Consider the following 23,258-nt stretch of genomic DNA (forward strand, 5'->3'; position numbering starts at 1 on the left):
TCTAACGCTGCGATTTCTCCCAGCGTCATGTTTGTTCGGCAGGACACTGCCAGTATCGTATAATCTTTGAGCTGCTCCAAGTATGACATGACCCGATGGATGTCTTCGGTTTGGATATAATTCGGCGTATCTTCTTGCAGCAGGATTCTGCTGCCCGTGACACTCGCCAAGTGCCATCAGCATATGGTAGTATTCTTGATTTGTGTACGCTGCCATATCTTCTTCGCGCTTATTGATAATCGCTAATAATCGCAGGCTTATTGATTGCATTATCGATCGTGCGTTTAATTTATACGATCTTCGCTGGGGGTCTGCGCCCCTCCTCGCCTCCCGCGACCAATCGCGAATGTCGCGCACGCTTATTAGCGGGGGGGTATGGGAACGGTCAAATATCTCCGAAAATAGTGGTCTTGTGGGAAAATGTTTCAGATAAAAAAAAAAGTTGTAAGGTCTTAAATGACGCATTACACAGTAATATTACTATGACCTTGAAGAGTATCGTTAAGGTCACGTGAAGGTCATTTTAAATTTCTTAAATGGAAACCTCTTATTTTTTATTGCATATTCGTGTAGCTTGTCTCGAGAGCTTTCCAAAACACTATAATACAGTATTTATTCATTGAGTACTTTTTGAGTTATGAGGCTTCAAATAATTTCTTAATTTTACATAAACCGTAAAATGTCTTGTAAAATATTCATTTTTCGATTATCTTACCTTAATACTTTTATGTACAAAATAATGAGAGGAATCAATTGATGTAAAGAAAATACATAATTGTTTCGAAAAAACAAAATGTAATTTGCAATTAACAGTTACATTTTTTTTAAAAAACAATTATGCGTTTTCTTTACACCAATTAATTCCTCTCATTATTTTGTACATAAAAGTATTAAGGTAAGATAATCGAAAAATGAATATTTTACAAGATATTTTACGGTTTATGTAAAATTAAGAAATTATTTGAAGCCTCATAACTCAAAAAGTACTCAATGAATGAATACTGTATTAAAGTGTTTTAGAAAGCTCTTAAGACAAGCTATACGAATATGCAATAAAAAATAAGGGGTTCCATTTAAGAAATTTAAAATAACCTTCATGTGACCTTAACGACACTCTTCAAGGTCATAGTAATATTACTGTGTAATGCGTCATTTAAGACCTTACAACTTTTGTCTGAAACATTTTCCCACAAGACCACTATTTTCGGAGATATTTGACCGTTCCCATACTTATCTAACATCCTGTATATACAGTATGTATATTTATTTCCGAATATATATCCTAAATGCGCAATTTTTGAGATAGAATATTAATTGTGACGGAAGCAGTACATACAGGGTGGCCCATTTTAATTTCCCCAGCCAAATATTTCGGAAAATAATGAAAAATCAAAAAAATGTTTCAGACAAAAGTTGTATGGTTTCTAGGGGGACATAAGATGGTACCATTGGTTTGACCTTGAAGAGTTATTTGAAGGTCACATGATGGTCACCTTCAATTTCTTAAATGGAACCTACATTTCCTCATTACATATTCTTGTAGCTTATCTCGAGAGCTTTCCAAACTATAATAAAATATTTTTTTATTGAGTACTTTTCGAGTTATGAGGCTTGAAATCATTTCTTAATTTAACATAAACCGTAATATATCTAGTAAAAATATATATCTAGTAAAATATTCATTTTTCGATTATCTTGTTTTAATACTTTTATGTACAAAATAATGAGAGGAATCAATTGGTGTAAAGAAAATACATAGTTATTTTTAAGAAAAAATATGTAATTTGCAGTTAACAATTACATATTTTTTTTTTGAAACAACTATGTGTTTTTTTTTACACCAATTGATTTCTCTCATTATTTTGTACATAAAAGTATTAAAGCAAGATAATCGAAAAATGAATATTTTACTAGATATATATTTTTACTAGATATATTACGGTTTATGTTAAATTAAGAAATGATTTCAAGCCTCATAACTCGAAAAGTACTCAATAAAAAAATATTTTATTATAGTTTGGAAAGCTCTCGAGATAAGCTACAAGAATATGTAATGAGGAAATGTAGGTTCCATTTAAGAAATTGAAGGTGACCATCATGTGACCTTCAAATAACTCTTCAAGGTCAAACCAATGGTACCATCTTATGTCCCCCTAGAAACCATACAACTTTTGTCTGAAACATTTTTTTGATTTTTCATTATTTTCCGAAATATTTGGCTAGGGAAATTAAAATGGGCCACCCTGTATATGCACACAAGACACATTAATATAAGACATATTAAGCGTGTTTCAAAATTCACTGCTAATACTGCCAGTATGTTGTCATCTTTGTTTAGTACTAGTATTCAGTAAACAAAACAAGAATAGGACAACAATAGAATAGGATAACAATAATATTTTATCTGGAAAATTGCATGTTTAGGATATATGTTCGAATATAATCATATATACTGTATATACACTTCACTATATATGTTATATATAGAGAGATTATCCCAGAGCACTTGTGCCAACGCTCGTGAGCAGGTAGAGCGCGGTAAACTAAACAGAAAAGTCCTGTACCATTTTGCGATTTTCGCAATAATTATTAAAATATTAATTAAAAACGCTCAGCATATGTTGAGCGCTTTATGTCTATCTATATATCTTCTTTCAAGAAGATGACTTAAATACAAATCGAAACGTCCGCTCTTAAATTGTCTAAACATCTTTCTTTTATTAAATTTGAAGTTTCAACTATTAACGTTTTCTATTGGTCTTTTTAATCTGTATAACTCGTTACTTATAATGATCTTCGGCTCTCTATGCCTGTCTTAATCATTTATTTTATCATATCATTCTTTTTTGATTAATATTTTAATAATTATTGCAAAAATCGCAAAATGGTACAGGACTTTTCTGTTTAGTTTATCGTGCTCTACCTGCTCACGAGCGTTGGCACAAGTGCTCTGAGACACCCTGTATATTGTATATTATATATAAATATATATACTACTATATATATTTACTACAGAATAAAAATAACTATCTTTAATATTATAATTGATATAAAGGCATTTTTCGGTACTTAAGTATTTTAATGAAAAGTATATTAACACGTTGACTGCCATGGGGGCCACCGGTGACCGGCGACGCAGCAAATAATAAAAGTACATAATTATAGTAAATATGGATACTGATAAATTTTTCAATAATACCATTGTTACTATAATGGTTTGAAGAAATTAATGCAATATAGAACATACAAAAATAATTTTATTACTACATGAAAAATATACATATTATCAGTGCATATTGTGATGAGTCAGATTGAAACATTCAAGACAAAGAAAAGGTGAATCAACGCAATCGGAACAATATGTCACCACTTTTTTTAGTAGAATTCTTTGCTCCAGTTCTTCCTAGCTGCTTTGAATTTTTGTTATAGCACGCCTTACAAAATCGCCTTACATTTCGTGCATTTCCCGGCATTTTTTTAAATTCATGACGAGGTCTGCTCTGTACGCGTTTTTTTGGAGAAATACAATCATTATCGGAGCATTTCATTAGATACATTGCTAATTTCATCCTAAAATCAGGAATTGCAATATTTTTCCGGGTTACTTGTTTGAATAACACTATTGAATTTACAATACAAGTATTTAGTAAAAGTTCTATTGCCAGTTTCTTGTACCATTTTATAGTTCTACGCAGTGGTGAGCTATAAGCAATCATTTGATCAGATAAGTCGACTGAAGATTTCCCTAAATTATATTCAACTACCATTTTTGGCTTTTCTTTTGTATAGTTTCTTTTCTGTATAGTTGTCATTTCTGCTGAATGTTTTGTAGATAGCATCAACACATCTCTTTTATCTTTCCATTTTAAGATAGTTACTCCATTTTTATTTTCTCGCGCGATAACATCTCCACGTTTTAATTTTTGGGCCACTACTTCTTTTGGATTGCCGCGCCGATTTTTTCGTAGAGTACCCAATAAATGTGTACGCATATCAGTTAATCTTTCCGCCAGGTCAACGCTTGTGTACCAATTATCTGTGCAGATAGTGTGGCCTTTGCCTAAAATATCTTGACAAAGAGCCATCACAATCTCAGTCGACTTATTTCCAGATATTTCATTTGTATTTTCGTCTTTGCCCGTGTAGATTCGAAATGAATAAGTATATCCTGGCCCACTACATAATTTAAAAACTTTAATGCCATATCTGTGACGTTTTTGTTTTATATATTGGCGAAATACTATGCGGCCTCGAAATGGCACTAAGGATTCATCCACGCATAGTATCTCATCTGGTTTATAATATTTCTTAAAATTACTGTCAATCAAACTCAAATGATTGATAATAGGAGCAACTTTAGATAATCTATTTTTAGGATCATTTTCTTCATTATTGCTGAAATGAACAAACCGCAATAACAATTCGAATCGATTTCTTGGCATAATTGTGCGTGGAAGTGTCAGGTTATATCCTTCATATTTACTCCAATACAACTCAATTTTCGGTAATTGCACTAATTCCATCCATATAATTAGACCAAAGAAACGTTTTATTTCATTAGGATTTGTTTCATACCATTGATCTAAACGATGCGATTGCAGTTCTGATTTCCTTTGCTTAGCATAGATGTTCGTTTGCTTTGCAATAATTTCGAATATTTCATCAGTAACAAAAAGGGAATAAAAATCATGTGGTTCCGTACAAGCAAAAATTTCTGATTGACATGTGTTGATACCTGACGAATCAGAAAATGTGATGTTGGTTTTATTACCTAACGTAAATACTCCAATTCACATCAAACTCTTCTGGTATATCATCTTCATTGTTATCGCTATCTTCAGTTTCACTGTCAGACTCAATTCGGCGCCGACGTACCATGGAAGCTCTTATCATATCCGATGAACTACTCAATGAACTTTTCTCGCTGTCTGATTGCAGTCGCAGTATTTTTGAAGGTCTTTGTAAAACTGCACCGTCAGATGATGTACTTGATGAATAATCTTCATTTGAAGCCATATTTTTAAGGGCTAATTAAAAAATTGAATAAAAGATATAAAATGCAAAAACGTATGTAGAGTGAAAAAATATAACAAACGCACTTACTTGTTTGTAGAACGCACTGAATAAGACTAAATAATGAGATAATAGACAATAATCACTTAGCAACCGAAGCACGATTGTTTGAAAAAAGGACAATCGTAATAATTGTTTACAACGCCGTGAGGGTCACCGGTGACCCCCACCACGAAAAATGCTTCAAGCATGATTTTATAACTCATTTTATTTGCTGCAAATAATATTTCAACATAATATGCATCGCATAATGAAAAGTTCACGTCGGCGCCTTGGGCAAACCATGGAAAATGCGTCTGGCAGTCAACGTGTTAAATTAGAAATATATATATAAAGTTTATATTTAATAGAAATCGTTACTAAAGATCCCTTTTTGGAAATATATATGATTCATGATATATATACATCAATACATATTAATTTCCTAAGATAAATGTCGGAACGCAGCTTGTGTTAAGCGGAAAGCATACACTTTTGCATAAATACATAACGCATATGCATAATGAATTTAATTGATTGAATAGATTAATAAATTAACCAATCAGTTTTTTTATGTATATGTATTATGCGTTATGCAAGAGTCTGTATTCTAGCCCTTACACAGTGTCTTGCTGAAACACCAATTGACACTGTTATGTGTATAAAGATCACTGTCACTGATCCTGGGGCCCTATTCTTGAAATCGTGGGAAAAATTAACGTATGCGAAAGTGACGCTGCGTGATCTTTGATTGGTGTATACTCTTAGATCTAAAAATATACACCAATCAAAGATCGCGTAGCGTCACCAATAGAATACCGGAAGCTGCCATTAAAATCATAAGACAGACAAGAACAGCGAGATCATTCGATGTCTGTCTAAACAAAGAACGCGAGATCATTCAATCTCATTGTCTTTGTCTTTGTCTGTTTTTCTTTCTTATTCTAATGTAGACCCAGGTCGATTTTAATGGCGACTTCCGATTTTTTATTGGTCATAGCTTTTTCACCCTATCCCATATCCAGTTAGTCTTTGGAATTGCCACTTAATATTATGTGGCAGTTCTAAGGACTTTAGAAAAATAATAGTAAATGCTTGTGTTTTTAATGCTAAAGCTTACGGCATACGATGCTTATTTTCGTACTAGATCGCATCCAAATGCTATAACTAACTCATCAATTGTAATTTCAATATTACAGAATTTTCAAAGCGATGATGCTCCCAGAAAAAAAGTCCATACAAAATTGACCATATATGGATTTTATCAATATCTGATCATGTCATGGCATATATAGTATATAATATAATATCATATATGATTATACCATAAATGAATAAATAATAATATATGACTATATTTGGCAAGATATGATCAGATATTGATAAAATCCACATATGACAAATTTTTTATGGATTAGAGTTTTTTTGTAATCGCTAGTGAATAAATAATCAAAGGTTACAAGTCCTTTCAAATTCAATATACCAGATTAGCCAAATTTTATTTTACTAAGATATAGATTCTCATTTCGAGAATTCTGTATACCCCTCTTTACCCCTCTAAAGAGACGTAGGCAAGAAAAATATCAGGGCGAAGTCGCTGAATCGGGAATCGAACCCAAGTTTTTCGCTTGCCGAGTGACTGCTCTTACCACTGAGCTATTCAGCCCCACATTTGTAGTCAACGCTTGCCGCGCGGCAAAAAGCGACGTGGTAGACAATTACTGCACGTGAAATGTCGAATTCGATCCAACTTTTGTTGCGCAACAAGCGTTTCCGCGTCCTGTGGGCAGAACTCCTATGACGTAAGCAATAAGCGAATCGGCCATTACGATCGAGTATTAAAGCAATCATAAGTTTACGGCTACGGATTTTGTGTGGAAGCCTTTAATTTTTCTGCATTAATACAAATTAAATACGTTTATTCTTACAATACAAACTATTTATAAAAGTCCCTTAATAATGTTAATAATCATTTTCTATTTTCAGATATTACATTGCAAAGAGCTCAGTTTTTTATTATTAAATTTATTGAAAATATGTTCCGGAAGCTGCCATTGTATATTATCTCGCAGTTTTCAGGACTATTCAGAAAAGGAGATTTTGTGTTCTGAAAATCATTAAAACAATTATTTAAATAATTAATGTCCACAGTAATTTCTGCTTTTATTTATTTTATATATAAAGTAATTTAACGAATTTTAGTTATATGTGTTTATTGAAATCAAAAATCATTCCAATACATTAGATTTCCATAAAAAACAATTTTTAAGGATATTTATAATACTGCCTCATAAATGATATACAAAAATGACATATATATATTCACAAAACATCGAAGTATATAAATTGTAAATTATTTCGCTAATATCAAAACACTTTAATCAAATTTTTAAACGTTTATGTAAAATACTTGATATTATTGATAATATCAATATATTCTTCAATTACGGATCTCTCTATTTACAATTATTGTTCATGGATATCCAAAAGTCAGGATCTATAATATATTACTTCATTGCTCTATAATTACCTCGTGTCGAGTTAAGATGGCTGATGTTTAAGATAGTTAATTTTTAATTATATTAGCTAATAGTATATTTTATTTCGTTTAAGAGTCATTTCATTCGTTTTTTATATATAGCTGAATCACATTATACGAAAAATGTCACAATATATATTATACTTTTGTAATGATCATAAGTATCATGTAACAAATATAAAACACAAAAGAACAAACATTAAATGTACGGTTAATAAGAATCGTAAAAAAAATGTATTACACATGTAATTGCACAGAATAGTAAGTATCATTTTTTATATGTAACGTAATATATAATTTTTCCAATGCAAGAGCGTATATATTGTGTATATTGAGCATAGCAACACATAACCTTATTAAATTATAAATATTTACTATATACATATATTACATTACACAAGATTATAAATGATTATAAATTAATATCAATAAATTATAAAAATATATTGGTATTTGCACAATATCATATTTTTTAATCTTTTTAGTTAAATTTTCATAGCAATATGTTATCTTCTAGTTGTAATTATATACTTTACTTTTACAGAAAGCAAAGATGATCTTTCTGCAATTGCTAAAAATTTGAATGCAAATAATCCATACATTGTTCTGGAAAATATAAATTCAATTGTTAATAATAATAGTAAGTTTTACAGTTTTATCAAATTCTGAAATTATGTGTAATATATTATGTTTTTATTTTCCTAATTATATTTCTATTTTTTGCAGTAATACCACAAAAAAAATTTTCCATACTAATATGAGTTGTATTAATAAAAATATAAATACTGATAATTTTAGTAATGTAATTGAATTTAACAACAATAAAATATTCCTTGATAATGGATATAGTCACAATGCAACAATAAGTAATGCAAATAATAAAAAGAATATCAATGATTCTACAGAACATGTTGACTCTGTTAATGCTATATCTTCCAAAAACTGTGGAGTAAAGGCTGTGAATTTTAATGTAACAGTTTCCTGTGATAATAGCAATAATTATAACGAAACAGTAGATATTAATAATTCTAAGAATGTTTATAATTCTGATGATAATATTTTATTTTCTTGCAATAATGACAAAGATCATACTAGCATAGTAAATAGTACTCTTGGTGTTAACAATTCGACGATTGGTGTCCATAATTCAAATAACACTTTTGATAATAATATGATAAATTCGCATGAATGCAATGGCAATAGCTATAAAGCGATAGATGATGATATCGGTACCAATAATTCTATGAATATTAATTTTGATAACAATGTATCAGATTCCTGTGATAATAACAAATGTCATAATATAGTTGAGCATAGTGCTATTAATGTCAACAATTCTACAAACACTGATTTTGATAATAATATGATGAATTCTTGTGATAATGAACATGCTCACGAAAGAATAAATGGTGAAAGTTATGTCAATAATCCTACGAAACATGTTGATTGTGATAATGCCATGATATTTTGCAAAGACTGTAATAATGAGCATAATAGAGTAAAGATTGTTGATCATAAGATTGTTAATCTTAACGTATCATTTTCCTATGATAATGGCAACAGTCAAAAAATGATATATGGTGATATTAATGTCAGCAAATCGTTGAATGACGACAATATACCACTTTCCTGTGATAATGATAGAGATCGTAGCATAGTTCATAGTGCTAACAATTCTACGAATGACACTGATTTTGACAATAATGTGACGTTTTCTTGTGATAATAACAACTGTAACATTATAGATAATGATATTACTACTAATAATTTTATGAATAATAATAATTCCTGTAACAATGTGACATTCACCTACGATAATGATAATATCAATAATTCTGAAACTGGTGTAATTCTCAATGATGTCATGATATTTCCCTTTGATAATAATTCTAGTATATTGAATGATCTCACTAGTGCCGAAACTTCTATGAATCACACACACAGTGATAGTGATAATCATATAACATTTTCATGTGATGACAATACTATTGACAACATTGTTTGTGCAAACACAACGAATATTTCCGAATATTTACCTTCGGAAATTACAACTGAAAGAGAATCTACAGAACATGATGTCAGCAATAACATATCTACAACTAATAAAAAAAACATATCTGCATCTGATAAAAATAGTTCAGCTTCACTGATAGATATTTCTTCTATAAACACATTTGGTTGTCGAGAAGACAATTTATTTGTTCCATTTTCTATATCTAAGGGCCTTCAGAAAAAGAATTTTTGTTACTATTGCAAAAAATTTCAAAGCAAAATTGCACGTCACTTAGAAAATGTACATAAATCGGAACCTAAAGTTAAAAAATTTGTATTGTTACCAAAAGATAATATTTTATATAATTCTTATAATTCTGTAGAATTTTAAATATATGTACACAATTTATATATACATATATACAATATATATATATACAATAAAATAATATATATATATATTTAAACACTATATACACCTATACACCTATACACGATAAGATACACATTTATATATACAATACTTTTAAAATATATGTACAACATGAATACATAGTATAATACATAATATATGTATGAATACATAATATAATTCATATGCACTAAAATCCTGTAAAATTTTATTTTATATTTTTTATAAATATTATTAATATTGTTAATATGCTTGTAATTTTATTAATTTATATAATTTAATATTTTATTTTTATTCTAGGTAATTTAGAAAGAAAAAAAATTATAGAAACAATTAGGAGGAAGGGTAATTTTATACATAACACAGATCCTTCTATAAACACGGGAGAGTTAATTGTTTGTCGAAGGCCAACTAGAAATAGTTGTAAAACAGTATAAAATTTTACGTGTTGTGCAAAGTGTAAAGGATGGTTCACTAAAAATAATATCAGACATCACTTTAAGAAATGTATAGATGTAGGCACATCCAACAGCAAAAATGTACAAGTCTTAGGACGTACTGTGATAGGAAGAATCCATGAATGTGCAAGTGAAACAGTAAGAAAAGTTTTATTCCCAATTTTGAGGGAAGATGATGTTACGCGATGTACTATATTAGATATGATAAATTATTAATAACATATGCAACCAAACTATGCATTAAGTACAATCATCAACATCAACAAGATATGATTCGTGCTAGACTTCGATTATTAGGACGGTTTTTTATCGCAGTAAAAGAGTATAGATCTAACGTGACAGAGTTTACTGACATATATGATCCTTCCATGTATGATGATTGTCTTAAAACAGTAAATAAAATATCTCATTTTGATGCTGTTAATAAAAAATATGGTACACCATCAGTCGCATCAAATATTGGGACATACATAAAAAAAAATTGGTAATTTGTTAATAAGTGAGTGCATAAAAACAAATGATGTACAAAAGCAAAACACCACAGAAAACTTTTTAAAATTAGTACAAGAAGATTATGGGATATCCATAAACAAAACAGTAGAAGAAAATGTAACACAACATAAAAGACAGAAAAAAGTTATACTTCCATCTACGGAAGACATAAAAAAGCTACATTTATACCTAAAAAGCGAAAGAAAAGTATTATATACAAAGCTCCAGAAGAAATTTATGTACAAAACATGGCTAGAACTTGCAAAAGTTACACTTACATCTACACAAGTTTTTAACAGAAGAAGAGCAGGAGAAATTGAACGTGTTACTATAGAAGATTTTAATACTCGCGAAGGTATAACAAAAGAAACTTATTTAGATTTATATAAATCATTAGGAACAAATTTGCAACAGGTAAATTATTTTTATGTATAAATGAAATACACATAAATTGTAATGCGTAATATACATATATATATATATATACAGCGTGTGTCAAAAGTTCCGGGACGGCTGGATAATTTGAAAAATACGCATCACAGAGGAAAATGACCTAGACAAAAGTTGTAGGATTTTTCCCAGGCAATCCGACGGTGACCTTAGATTTGACCTTGGATAGTCATTTGAAGGTCACATAAAGATTACGTTCAATTTCTTAAATGAAACCCCCTATTTTTCATTGCATATTCTTGTAGCTTATCCCGAGAGCTTTCCAAAACACTATAATTAAGTACCTTTTTATTAAGTACTTTTTGAGTTATAAAGCTTGAAATAATTTCTTAATTTTACATAAACCATAAAATATCTAGTAAACCATTCATTTTTCGATTATCTTACCTTCATACTTTTATGTACAAAATAATGAGAGGAATCAATTGGTGTAAAGAAAACATACAGTTGTTTTTAAGAAAAAATATGGAATTGTTAATTGCAAATTACATATTTTTTCTTAGAAACAACTATGTGTTTTCTCGAGATAAGCTACAAGAATATGCAATGAAAAATAGGGGGTTCCATTTAAGAAATTGAAGGTAATCTTTATGTGACCTTCAAATGACTATCCAAGGTCAAATCTAAGGTCACCGTCGGATTGCCCGGGAAAAATCCTACAACTTTTGTCTAGGTCATTTTCCTCTGTGATGCGTATTTTTCAAATTATCCAGCCGTCCCGGAACTTTTGACACACGCTGTATATATGTAACACAAAGTAATAATTTAAATAAATTTTTGTATGTTAGATTGCTAATAAATACGTCAGATTTTTAATTCGTGGGAAATTAGGGCGTACCGTGCCTGTCATATTAGATATGGAATTAGTTCAATGTATTGAACTAATTTTGAAGCATCGAAAGGATACAAATGTTCCTGAAAAAAATCCATATGTGTTCGGCATACCTAGTAATACTAAACGTTATTTTAAATATTTAAGAGCATGTGTCCTTATGCGATATTTTTCTAAAAAATGTGATGCACAAATACCACATTCATTAAGAGGCACTGAATTACGCAAACATATTGCTACAACTTGCATTACGTTGAATTTATCTGAAAATGAAGTGGATGATTTGGCTAACTTTATGGGACATCATGAAAAAATTCATAAACGTCACTACCGGCAGTCAATACCAGCATTAGAGATTATCCGTATGACAAAATTTCTTGAAACAGCGTTAGGTGAAAATGTGCAACAGCAATCCAATAATAGCGATTCAGGTATTATGTACTATACTATTTTTGTTATTTTATGTGATATTTCAAAGTTATATATATATATATATATATATATATATTTACATAAGTTTTTTATAATAGATATTAACTATTCTTTTTTAATTTCTAAAATTATCTTTTAATTTCTGTATTTTACTTTTTTATTATATATAGTTAATCAGAAAACAAAATCAAATGCATTTATAAATTAGTTTACAAAAGCTCAATGTGCTATAACTATGGATATATATGAAATGGAACAAAATAACAATGAATACAACAATAAAATATTTCAGTCTTAATTTGGATCTTCTTCATTCATCAAAATATGAATATGTTAAGTATGATATACTGAAGAAAATCTAAATAAAGACTGAGACGTTTCATATTGTTGCATTTATTGCTGCTTCGCTTAATTTTTACGTATCTACATCTATGATTGTAGCACATATTAGTCTTATAGTGAATTCGGCATACATGCACTAACTGATCTGATCTAGTGCTGTTTCGATGGTGCGAGCAGAACTGTGTCCGTGCAGTATCAAACTGCACTGTCAGAAAAGTCAGTGCAACATTTTTTGCTCTCGTACAGTTTTTTTTTCATTTCCGAATATAAATTCGCCATTAAAGCATTTTTCATTTGCTGAATACAACAATATGAATGCATTAGAATTGTGAGCACAAATCGAATATGTGGTATTGAAAATATTCATTCGCACTCAGTGAGCACTAGTACACTGTCCGTCATTAATTCAGATATGTTGCATATCCTATATAAATTCACTCGGGGAATGGAACGAATTAATGATGAGCAGTGTACAAGCGGTCGAATTCGCTATTAGTTTCATGAATCGATTTATATATATTTATATAACAATTATCGTAGTATTATATTATTATTAATAGAAGAGAAAGGTACAAGAACAGATACGTCGAATGAAGCATCGGACAGCGAAACATGTATGATAAATTCACGTGAGCCTCTTTCAGTACAATCTGGAAAAAACAAATTTTCTAAAATTTGCATAACAAATAAACAACAAAAATCTATAAAAAGAAAAATTAAGCATCAAAATCATGCAATTATATATAACGACAATGATGAAAATTATTCTCCAAACATAAAAAAACGTCGCAGTAGTAAGTTTATTTTCTTTTTTATTTTACATAGCTTTCATAATCTATAAAAGATCATATACTCTTAAATATTATTTAGTTTTACTTTTACATAAACAATGTCAAAGCATATATTATTATAAGTTCTAATGTGTAATGTAGATTGATACAATTTTAATACATTTTAATAAACATATTTTGATATATATATTTTGATATATATAATAAATATATTTTTATAATAAATAAATTTTTTATTTAAAAAATGATAATGAACAATAGTCTATATTAGCTAAATTTAAATTATTTAAATTATTCATATTTTTTATTAATGTATTATTTTTTAATTTTTAGGAATATTTTTTAGGAATATTTTAAAGTAAAACATTAGTAATAATAATAATAGCTTTTATTGCCCACTTGCGGGGTACAGCACGGACCTCCGCTTCGCTTACATAACTCTTTAAACTTATAACCTAATACCGCAATTACCAGAGAGAGAAAGAGACACACTTTATCATTCATTCATCCACTCCCTCCACTCATTCCTCTGGACCTCCGTTTCCGCCGCATTCTTTCCTTCCATTCGCTCCTCATCCATCCTCTCTTTCCCCCCTCCCTCTTCCCTCCCAACCCTCAATTCCTCCAATTCCTTCATCCACCTTTCTCCTTCTCCCCCCTCCCCTAACACCTTATCCACCATCTCTTGCCAACCCTTCTCCACTCCCCATCCCGTACATTCCTCCCACACATGCTCCCACGTCTCCTCCCTCCCCTCACAAACCCTACACATCCTTCTCTCTATCCTCTCCCAATATTTACCTCCCCTCATACCATCCCCCAACCTGAACCTTGCTATCCTTTGCCATCTTTCCTCCCTCCATAGTAAAACATTAGTATATATTATAAATAAATATTTCAAAACATTAGTATATATTATAAGTAAATAAAAGTTTATATTATAAATTCGGATGAACTGTTCCTGTATGTTTAGTAGTATAATCTTATTAATTGTAATATTTAATTTATTTTGTAGCATCCCCATATGGTCTAACAAAAAGAAGACGTTGGACAGAAGAAGAACGTACTGCAGTAATTAAAGAATTTTCAGAGGAAATTAATTCTTCACAATTGCCATCTAACAAAAAAATTTCTTATGTAAAGGAAAAAAATAAATACTTAATCAATCGATCTGTTGCGCAAATTAAAACATGGCTTCATAATTATATATCTGGCAAAATTAAATGATATTAAATGCACAAATGTTCACTCAAAAATATTTTAATAATTTATTCAGAAACAATATATAAATTATTTTTGTTTAATGTTTAAGCTGTTAGCAATCACAAAAACATTGTTTTTATTTTCTGCAAAAAAAAGGATTATCTAATTTTAGTTCAACACAATCAATCAAAACTTTACGTTTTGTTGCGCGAATCTCATAAAAAAGAAAATGAGAAAATATAACAAAATACGTAATATAGTACAAAGTCATATATTTTGTAAAATATATATTAAATGCTTACGATTACACGTGCAATGCATATGCCATATATACTATTATATAAGTATTACATACATATATATTTATATGTATACACTGTTATATATAAAAAATATTTTGAATTATTTTACTGAAAATAATGAATGATACTGTTTGTGCGACTATACATAAATTGCATATTTTTACAATTCCTATTATACATATATTTATTATTTATCCTTCTGTATTTCTGTTTCTCTATTATTATTATACAAAAAATAATACACCATTACACTTTTCACATATAATATGATCCAATCGACATATAAACGTACATATAAAATAAAATAATTCTTCAATGACGCAGCTTTCCTCAATAAATTTTTAAAGATAAAACTTAGCCAAAATTTTCTTAGACAGATTTCATCAAGCATCTCATGTAAAGCGTAATCAATTATAAAATTAACTACGAAATATTATCACAGACGAAATATTATTAAAGACTTGCAAATTTGAGCAAATTTTTATGACTATTAAGTGGATTCGAAAAACGGGTTCAAAAATAATTAAAGAATGTATCAATTGCATTTGTGTTATTTATATAAATGTTTAGAGATTTAAGCAATATATTTGCAATATAGTTTTACAATTTATAATTATTTTGATGTAAATATACATCTACGAGGCAGCATATTATAAATATCATTGAAAATTTATTTCTGTACAAATTAAGAATATTGACATTATCAATGATTTTATAAATACTTATAGTGTAATTCATTAAATTATTAAAATAATTAAAAGCATTAATTAATTCTGTAACGTTCCGTTTTTCCCCAGAGATTAGATTGCGGATAAACTCGTCGGATTCGGGGTAATGAATGGTGAGCGAATTGTGATGTAAAAAAGAAAGAATGTATTTATTCAAATCGAATGCGTGTGTACAAGTAGTGTGTATCTTGTTGCGATTATAAATGTGAGCGTGTTCGAGTGTATAAATGTCTGCGTCGCGAGTTATAAATGTGAGCGTGTTCGCGTGTATAAACGTCTGAATGCGCGTGCAAAATGCAGGTGGTTCAATGCGCCAGTATAACTGTGATTTGTAAATTCGATAAATTCGCTGGTATGATACACGTGTATAAAAACGTTGTTTTGACGCGTGCGGATATGCGCTCAGAATCGGTCGAAGACCTCGCGTTGTTGTGCCGGTGTTTTTGCCGCGTTTCTTGCACGGGGAATCCCGTCGTTCCGGGAATCCCGTGTACGAAGAAAAAGCCGGTGGATTCCGGGAAATAATACGCAGATATGTATGCAATTAAATTAGAAGTCACATGTATACATTCATTTAAAATTTTCTAATTAGACATAAGTTTGCGTATTTGTACTCATCTGATTATTAGCAATCCCACCAGTAAACATGTATCGAGATTCAAATCTGACACCTGAATCAAAGCAGCAACTTGTAAATGTAATGACACCAGACAGACAGACATTCAACACACTTCTCAGTAAGAACATCATCTGAAAAACCAGAGAAAGAATCAATAATATATTATAACAATATTGAGTCAATTATAGCAAATTAATATCACATTTATATATATACATATGGGGAATTCTTTTTTAAATCAGCCACCCCCCCTGCCCATTTCAATTTTGGAGAAAAAAATTTTTTTAGCACACGAAAAAATTTGTCAAGAAGTCTAGTTTTTGATGCCGTTAAGCGTTTTTAAAAAAAAATTTTCTAACCTCAAAAAAACTGTCTAAAGTGAGGCATCTCGCAAAAAAATGCTATTTTTTAGTCAAAAATGATCGAAAAAATTATAATTCATCAATAATTTTGACCAAATTACTCATTAAAAGTATTTTGTGGGTCGCTGAACAAGAATCCGATGTCAGATTTCAAATTCAAGATGGCGGTTTTAAATATTCTTCTTTTATAAAATTTCGACAGATTTGGAAAAGAAAGTTTAAAGATTTTGGATATAATAAATGAATCCTTGTTTCTAATGCTTGAAAAAATGCATTAAATGCATTAAAAAAATTCAAAACATATTTTAAAAATAGAAAATAAGCTTTTATCTCTACGTTGTCCATCATAGACAAAAGATATTCTCCAGAATTTGTTTTTTCGCTCACAACTATTTCAGTAAGAAAGTATTTAATTGTATCCCAAGATTCAAGAAGTCTTTCGATACATAAATAATGCGAAAGCCAGCGCGTATCACATAATTTCAATATTTTGCGATTTGTTTCTTGGAAACATTCACAAAATTCACGAAAAATAACCGTACGTTTTGGACTGCTATTGAGATAAGTAGCAATTTTTTTTAGAAATTCGTCGCAATATGCAGGCATTTTAGAACATGCAGCGTGCGCTGCTAATGCGGAGGAATGACATGGGCTTGAAAATGTTAATAAATGTGGACATATTTCTTCTAATTTCTTTTTAAACGATAAATGACAGGAATTTTATCATAGGTTTATCATGTGACAATGTATCTGTTATGACAGGAAAACGATGTTTTCCTGTCATAACAGATACATTGTCACATGATAAACCTATGATATTTAAAAATGGTATCTGTAATTTCCACATTTCACATTTAAATGCCTTAAACAATTTTTCTGCACTTGAATCTTTGGCATCAATATCAATTAATTTAACTAATTGTGAGCGAATATCTAATGTCTCTGTATCAACATATCGAACAAGAAAAGTCATCCATTTATCATTAGGTATATCAGATGTTTCGTCAATAAAAATTGAAAATTTTGTATTCTGAATTTTATTGACGACACGATCTGTTTCAACTGGGCATAAAATATTTGTAATAATGTTTTTACATTTTGTTCGGCCCATGCTCATGCTTTTTAACACATTAGGGTATTTTCCAATATGTTGAAAAAAGTTGAGGATTTCTTTTGCAGTTTGATGCGAAATATTTTTATCAGCAATTAATGCAGCATATCGAATTTCTGCTATTTTTTTTCGCTCTTTAAACGACAAAAGTGAATCATCTGTTATGTTTATATTTTCGTTTGTATTCATTGTTCTGTTTTAATTTTACATATTTCTATATGCGCTTTGGATTCTGCGTGACGATAAATTTTTGATAAATCACCTCTCATTGATTTATCACAAAATGAACAAAAAAACTAAATTTACATCATGTGATACTTTGCGTAACCATGACTTAAATAATTCAATTTCTAGCCATTGTTCTTGAAATTTATATTTTTCGGATATTTTTTTATCTAAATTTTTATTATTATTTTCATTATTAATATTTAAAACTGAATTATTTTCTTTAATATTATTTTTATGACACGCAGAATCCGCATGTCTTAAAATATGTGTATTGCACGAAAAATTTTTATTGCATATACTACAATAATAAAGACTATCGTCGGATGGTACTTTGCGTATCCAAGATTTATACCGATCATCATTGAGCCAAGCATCTGAAAAGCTTCGCTTATATTTTTTTCTCAATTCATCACTCATTTTTGTGAAACAAAAAATAGACAGAAACAAAGAATTAAAGAAGAATAAAAGAAGCTAAAGATGAAAAATGATATATATTGTGACGTTGCCGTCCTGTAGCGCGTCCATCCGCCCCGAGATTTTTACGGGGCGCGGGCCGAGCGGCCGCGCCAGAATCAACCTCGACAGAGCGTTATCAAAAATCCCCGGAGAGACGAGTGCTATCGTTATTTTGTAAGAATTTTTATTAATTATGTCGATATTTCTCTTTGTTTGTCATAAACGACAACGGGCACCTCGCCGGAGAAGATCCGGAGGACCGGAAGCATATCCAGGAAGATTGCGTCAAGACGCTCGTCGACAGCGAACGGAGGAAATAATAGCGCTTGAAAGGACGATACCAGGAGAATTGGCCCGCGTCCCAGGAAGGAGGACGGAAGTCCGATCAACGCTACCCTCCGAGGAAGACAACGACAGTGGAGTCTCCAACGGGCCCTTGTAAATGGGCCCGCGACAGCAATTTAACAATTCAAATCAAATTAATTGCGCGCGAAGCGCTAAAGCGCCGCGGATCTCGCGAGGCGCTAGGACCTCTTGCGTGCCGTGTCCTGATTGGCCGCGGGGCTGCGCATCCCACTAAACGGTCATTGACGCCGCTATCGACCCCGGGCCGCGAGATCCCAGGATCATTCTGGTGCGGGAGCTCGCCCTAATCAGTCGCTTTCGTATATCGTTGTCGTTTTCGTGTGAGATTTGTGTCTGTCGCTGATAAAGAGACCGAGCAGAGGACGAGGCCGAGGACCATCCCCAGCAGGAGGAAGCATTATCGGTGAGGTTGCCCATCTTTCTTTGTGAGCCACGTACGCGATTTCGTCCGCGTGCCGGCCGTTCTGCCGCCGTCGCCATCTTTTTCGTGTTTCGCGACCGCTCAGGCCCAGTGCCGAGACGGTGATACTTCGTGATTTTGTCGGGCGACCGGAGGCAAGCGACCGAGGAAGGACCATCGTAACGTCGGCGTTAAATTGATAAGGCAACGTTCGTCTCTCTCCGGGTTTTGGGTGTTCGGTACGCGTAGCTATCGACCGTCGAATATCGACTGCGTGCGCGAAGGATCGCGAAAGCAAATACCGCCCGTGTTGTCGTACCGCTGTCGTTGCCGCGTAGAATATTCCGGGACGTATCTCAGGGCGAATTTTGATGTCGGATTGCGTGTATGTCGTCGTTAATTGTTAAGAGTGCGTATGCGCGTTTTTGGTATTTTATTGTAGTGTGAGCGTGAGAGTAATTGCGTCATTGGCGCGTCTATTACGCCGTCGCATCGAGCGTAATAAAGGATAATAGAATACTTGCGTCTTCGTCACGTTTATTGCGCCGTCGAATAGCGCGTAATAAACGATAATTTGTATCTGCCGAATTAGTCGCGGTGCGAGATAATCGCCAAAGTATTGAGAGTGAAATTTGAGCGGCTTGCGCGGAAGAAAGAGGCGAAACATCGGCGGAGAAAAGTCTCCGTCTGCCGTCGGCTATCGAAATTTGAGAATATCGTTCGCCTGTCGCGTACGTGATCCATCTTCGCAAAAGTATTAAGTATTTTCGATCTCCGGTTACTTATGCTGTCGAATTATTAAGCTGTCGATTTGTTTTGCGAGCTAGGTGATTGCGAGGAAAAGTCCGTGGCGATAAGTTGTCGATCTGGCGAAATTACGATATCGTTTGAGTATTATCCGCGAATATTTCCGTGCCAAAAACCCTTGATATTCCGTAAAGTCTCGCTCAGTCCTGCGAACTCCGGCCATAAAAACGGTCTCGGATAAACCATCGGATTGTCTTAGGGCTCTCGTTTTCGTTGTCGATTGCGAGCAGATATTTGCTCAGAATACCGTCGCATTTTTCGTGCCAGAATTAATTGTATGGTATATTTCGCTTTCGTATTTCGTTCGAATTTATTGTGTACCGTCGGTTCTTGATTTGTATGATTCGTTCTCGTTTTTCGTGGAATTAATAGCGAACCAATGTCTCTATAAGGCATTATTAATCTCAGTCGAAGTATTGCTTCTTATTGATTGCTGAGTTATTGTTCAAAATTGATCCATTTCTTATTATTGATTTGTTAATTATTCGCTCGCATTGTTACTTTATTTTTCTAGTAATAAACTTGTTATCTTTCTTTGTCCAAATCGCGTAAGTTATTTAAGTGTTCGTCTCGCTTGGTTGTCGATTGTCGTTTTGTCTGTCGTCTGTCGGCTCCGTGGAGACTCGCATAATCAATTAACTTTCTCTAACAACCCCTCCCCTCTACCGTTAGGTGAGCTAGTCGGTCCGTGGCGAAGCAGGCTATCGTTTCTAGCGTCTTTCGGCTTTTCGCGAAAACTGATGCGTGGAAGATCGCATCTGGCGCCCAACTTTTCGATATATCGATACGGCCTCAGCTCCGCCGCGGCTTGCGCGGCTCGCCCTCCATCCCGGTTCCCCTGAGCGCGAGTACATTAATTTCGTTAATTTTTTTTTGACGGCGTTTCCGTTCCCCCGCGCACGCTCCCATCCAACATCTCGAGGAGTGTCGCGATTCATTTGAATCTAATTGAATAAACGTCGCAATATATATATATATATATATATATATATATATAAATTTGAAATAATCAGAACTCACACACAAATCGGGATTGTGACAGTTCTTGAACACCAAGATTTCAGAGCACGTATAATAAATACGTTTACTTGACAGTACAAGGCACGTAAAAAAATACGTTTACTTGACAGTACAAGATTATCTGATGAAAATAAATGCCGCGAAATAAATGAACGGCGTAAAACAAATTAAACGGCATGAAACAAATAAACAAATGCCGAGTGTGCCTCAGTGTCTGTCCATCAATGCACAGCGACAGATCGAACATAATGTCTCGTAAGTAAATCGTTATTTATACAAACTATTAGAAATTTTAATATTTCTGTTATAATTTTTTATCTTAATAATTTTATAGAAAACATCAGTGAAGAAATGGATGCGCTGGTGCTGCAGGACCTAACGTGCAGCAAATAATGCGGCAGCAACAAATTTTTGGGCAGCAGCTGCAAATATGCTTGCAGTAGCATCAGCAGCATCAACAGCATCAGCAGCAGCAGCAGCCGCCGTCGCCGCCGCCGCCGCCGCCGCAGCCGCAGGAACAGAAGGAGCAACAGCAGGAGCAAAATGGTACATTATTTTTTATATTATATATATATATATATATATATATATATATATGTATATACATATATAATAATTTGTTTTATTTTTCAGAAAATAAAATTAAAAAAAGAGGAGGCGAGAAGGCTCGTGCCCGCTGGTATACCAAGCGCGGCAGGGGTATGGTTGGCGGTCGAGGAGGCGACCGAGGCCGAGGAGGTGGCTGGGCCCGAAGAGGCGCCGGGGTCCGAGGAGGCGGCTTGGCCCGAGGAGGTCGAGGAGGCGGTTGAGGCCGAGAAACCATAATAAAAAATTATTATTATTATTGAGCTTATATTACCAATAGATAATAAAAAATAATTAATAATTAATAGAATATTTATTTTTTCCAATATTTTATTCCTTTTATCCTTTATTCCTAGATATTTTTTTCTCCTTCTTCTATACATGAATACAATGTGGTATAATAGGGCTCTAGGCGAAGATCCACATAAAAAATCTAACGCGCCATTGGTGATACCCCGTGGGTGGTGTGGAAAATCGCCACACTCATTAAATTTTTTTATTTTATTATTTTAAATGTATATATATATATATATATATATATATATAGAGAGAGAGAGAGAGAAAACATGTTAAATTATTATAAAAAACTAAATAGTTTTATAATATATTTTTGTAATATAATTAGTACATATTTATATTTGTACATATATTTGTATAATATATTTATAATGTATATATATATATATATATATATATATATATATATATATAGATTACATTTCTACATCTACATAATACTTCTACATAAATAAATATATATATATATATATATTTATTTATTTATATATAGAGTAATAAAGAAATAAAGTATTGCGACGCCGTCGCCCGCCTCGGGAACGCCGCTCCCGAGGAGGTAGCGTGCAAATTTGGCGGGGTCAGTAATTGGCGGTATCGGGATCTTAAAATGGCGGTAACGGTATCTTAAAATGGCGGTAACGTACGGTATCAGGATCTCCAAAAAAAAAAGGAGATAGGATATGGACGCCAGACGCGGTATTTCCGCGCCACGATATCGAAACGGTAGCGGTAAGCTCAGTTTATGGCAGAGGAGCAGAGTTCTTTGTGAATTATTTACAGTAAGGGGGAGAGAGCGCTAGATTATCTTCAGGAGAGAGAAATGACTAATACTCAGTTATTTTGTTCACAAATAATTACATATATTGTAAAGTTAAAATACACACACAATTAACAGTATAATCGAATTTAATATAATATGAAGGAATTTAATATAATAGATATAAAATCGGTAAATATATCGGTAAATATACAAGAAAGCAAA

At 32.1% G+C, this 23,258-nt stretch overlaps 2 protein-coding genes across 2 annotated transcripts; one reads left to right on the top strand and one right to left on the bottom strand.

The window, feature by feature from the left end:
• Nucleotides 1–3,531: 3,531 nt before the first annotated feature.
• On the bottom strand, nt 3,532–5,016 carry LOC112638029. Its single transcript, XM_025408863.1, has 3 exons — nt 4,772–5,016; nt 3,633–4,395; nt 3,532–3,570 (listed from the first exon to the last, which is right to left on the bottom strand). Exons 1-3 carry the CDS (start codon nt 5,014–5,016, stop codon nt 3,532–3,534), a joined length of 1,047 nt encoding a protein of 348 aa, XP_025264648.1.
• A 3,746-nt stretch (nt 5,017–8,762) lies between these two features.
• Nucleotides 8,763–22,219, top strand: LOC112638030 (general transcriptional corepressor trfA-like). The gene is made up of 3 exons (XM_025408864.1): nt 8,763–9,668; nt 21,838–21,940; nt 22,047–22,219. The coding sequence occupies exons 1-3, from the start codon at nt 8,763–8,765 to the stop codon at nt 22,217–22,219; spliced, it is 1,182 nt and encodes a 393-aa protein (XP_025264649.1).
• Nucleotides 22,220–23,258: the final 1,039 nt, after the last annotated feature.

The sequence above is a fragment of the Camponotus floridanus genome, unplaced genomic scaffold (assembly GCF_003227725.1).
Source record: "Camponotus floridanus strain SB8 unplaced genomic scaffold, Cflo_v7.5 scaffold238, whole genome shotgun sequence".
Lineage (NCBI taxonomy): Eukaryota > Metazoa > Arthropoda > Insecta > Hymenoptera > Formicidae > Camponotus > Camponotus floridanus.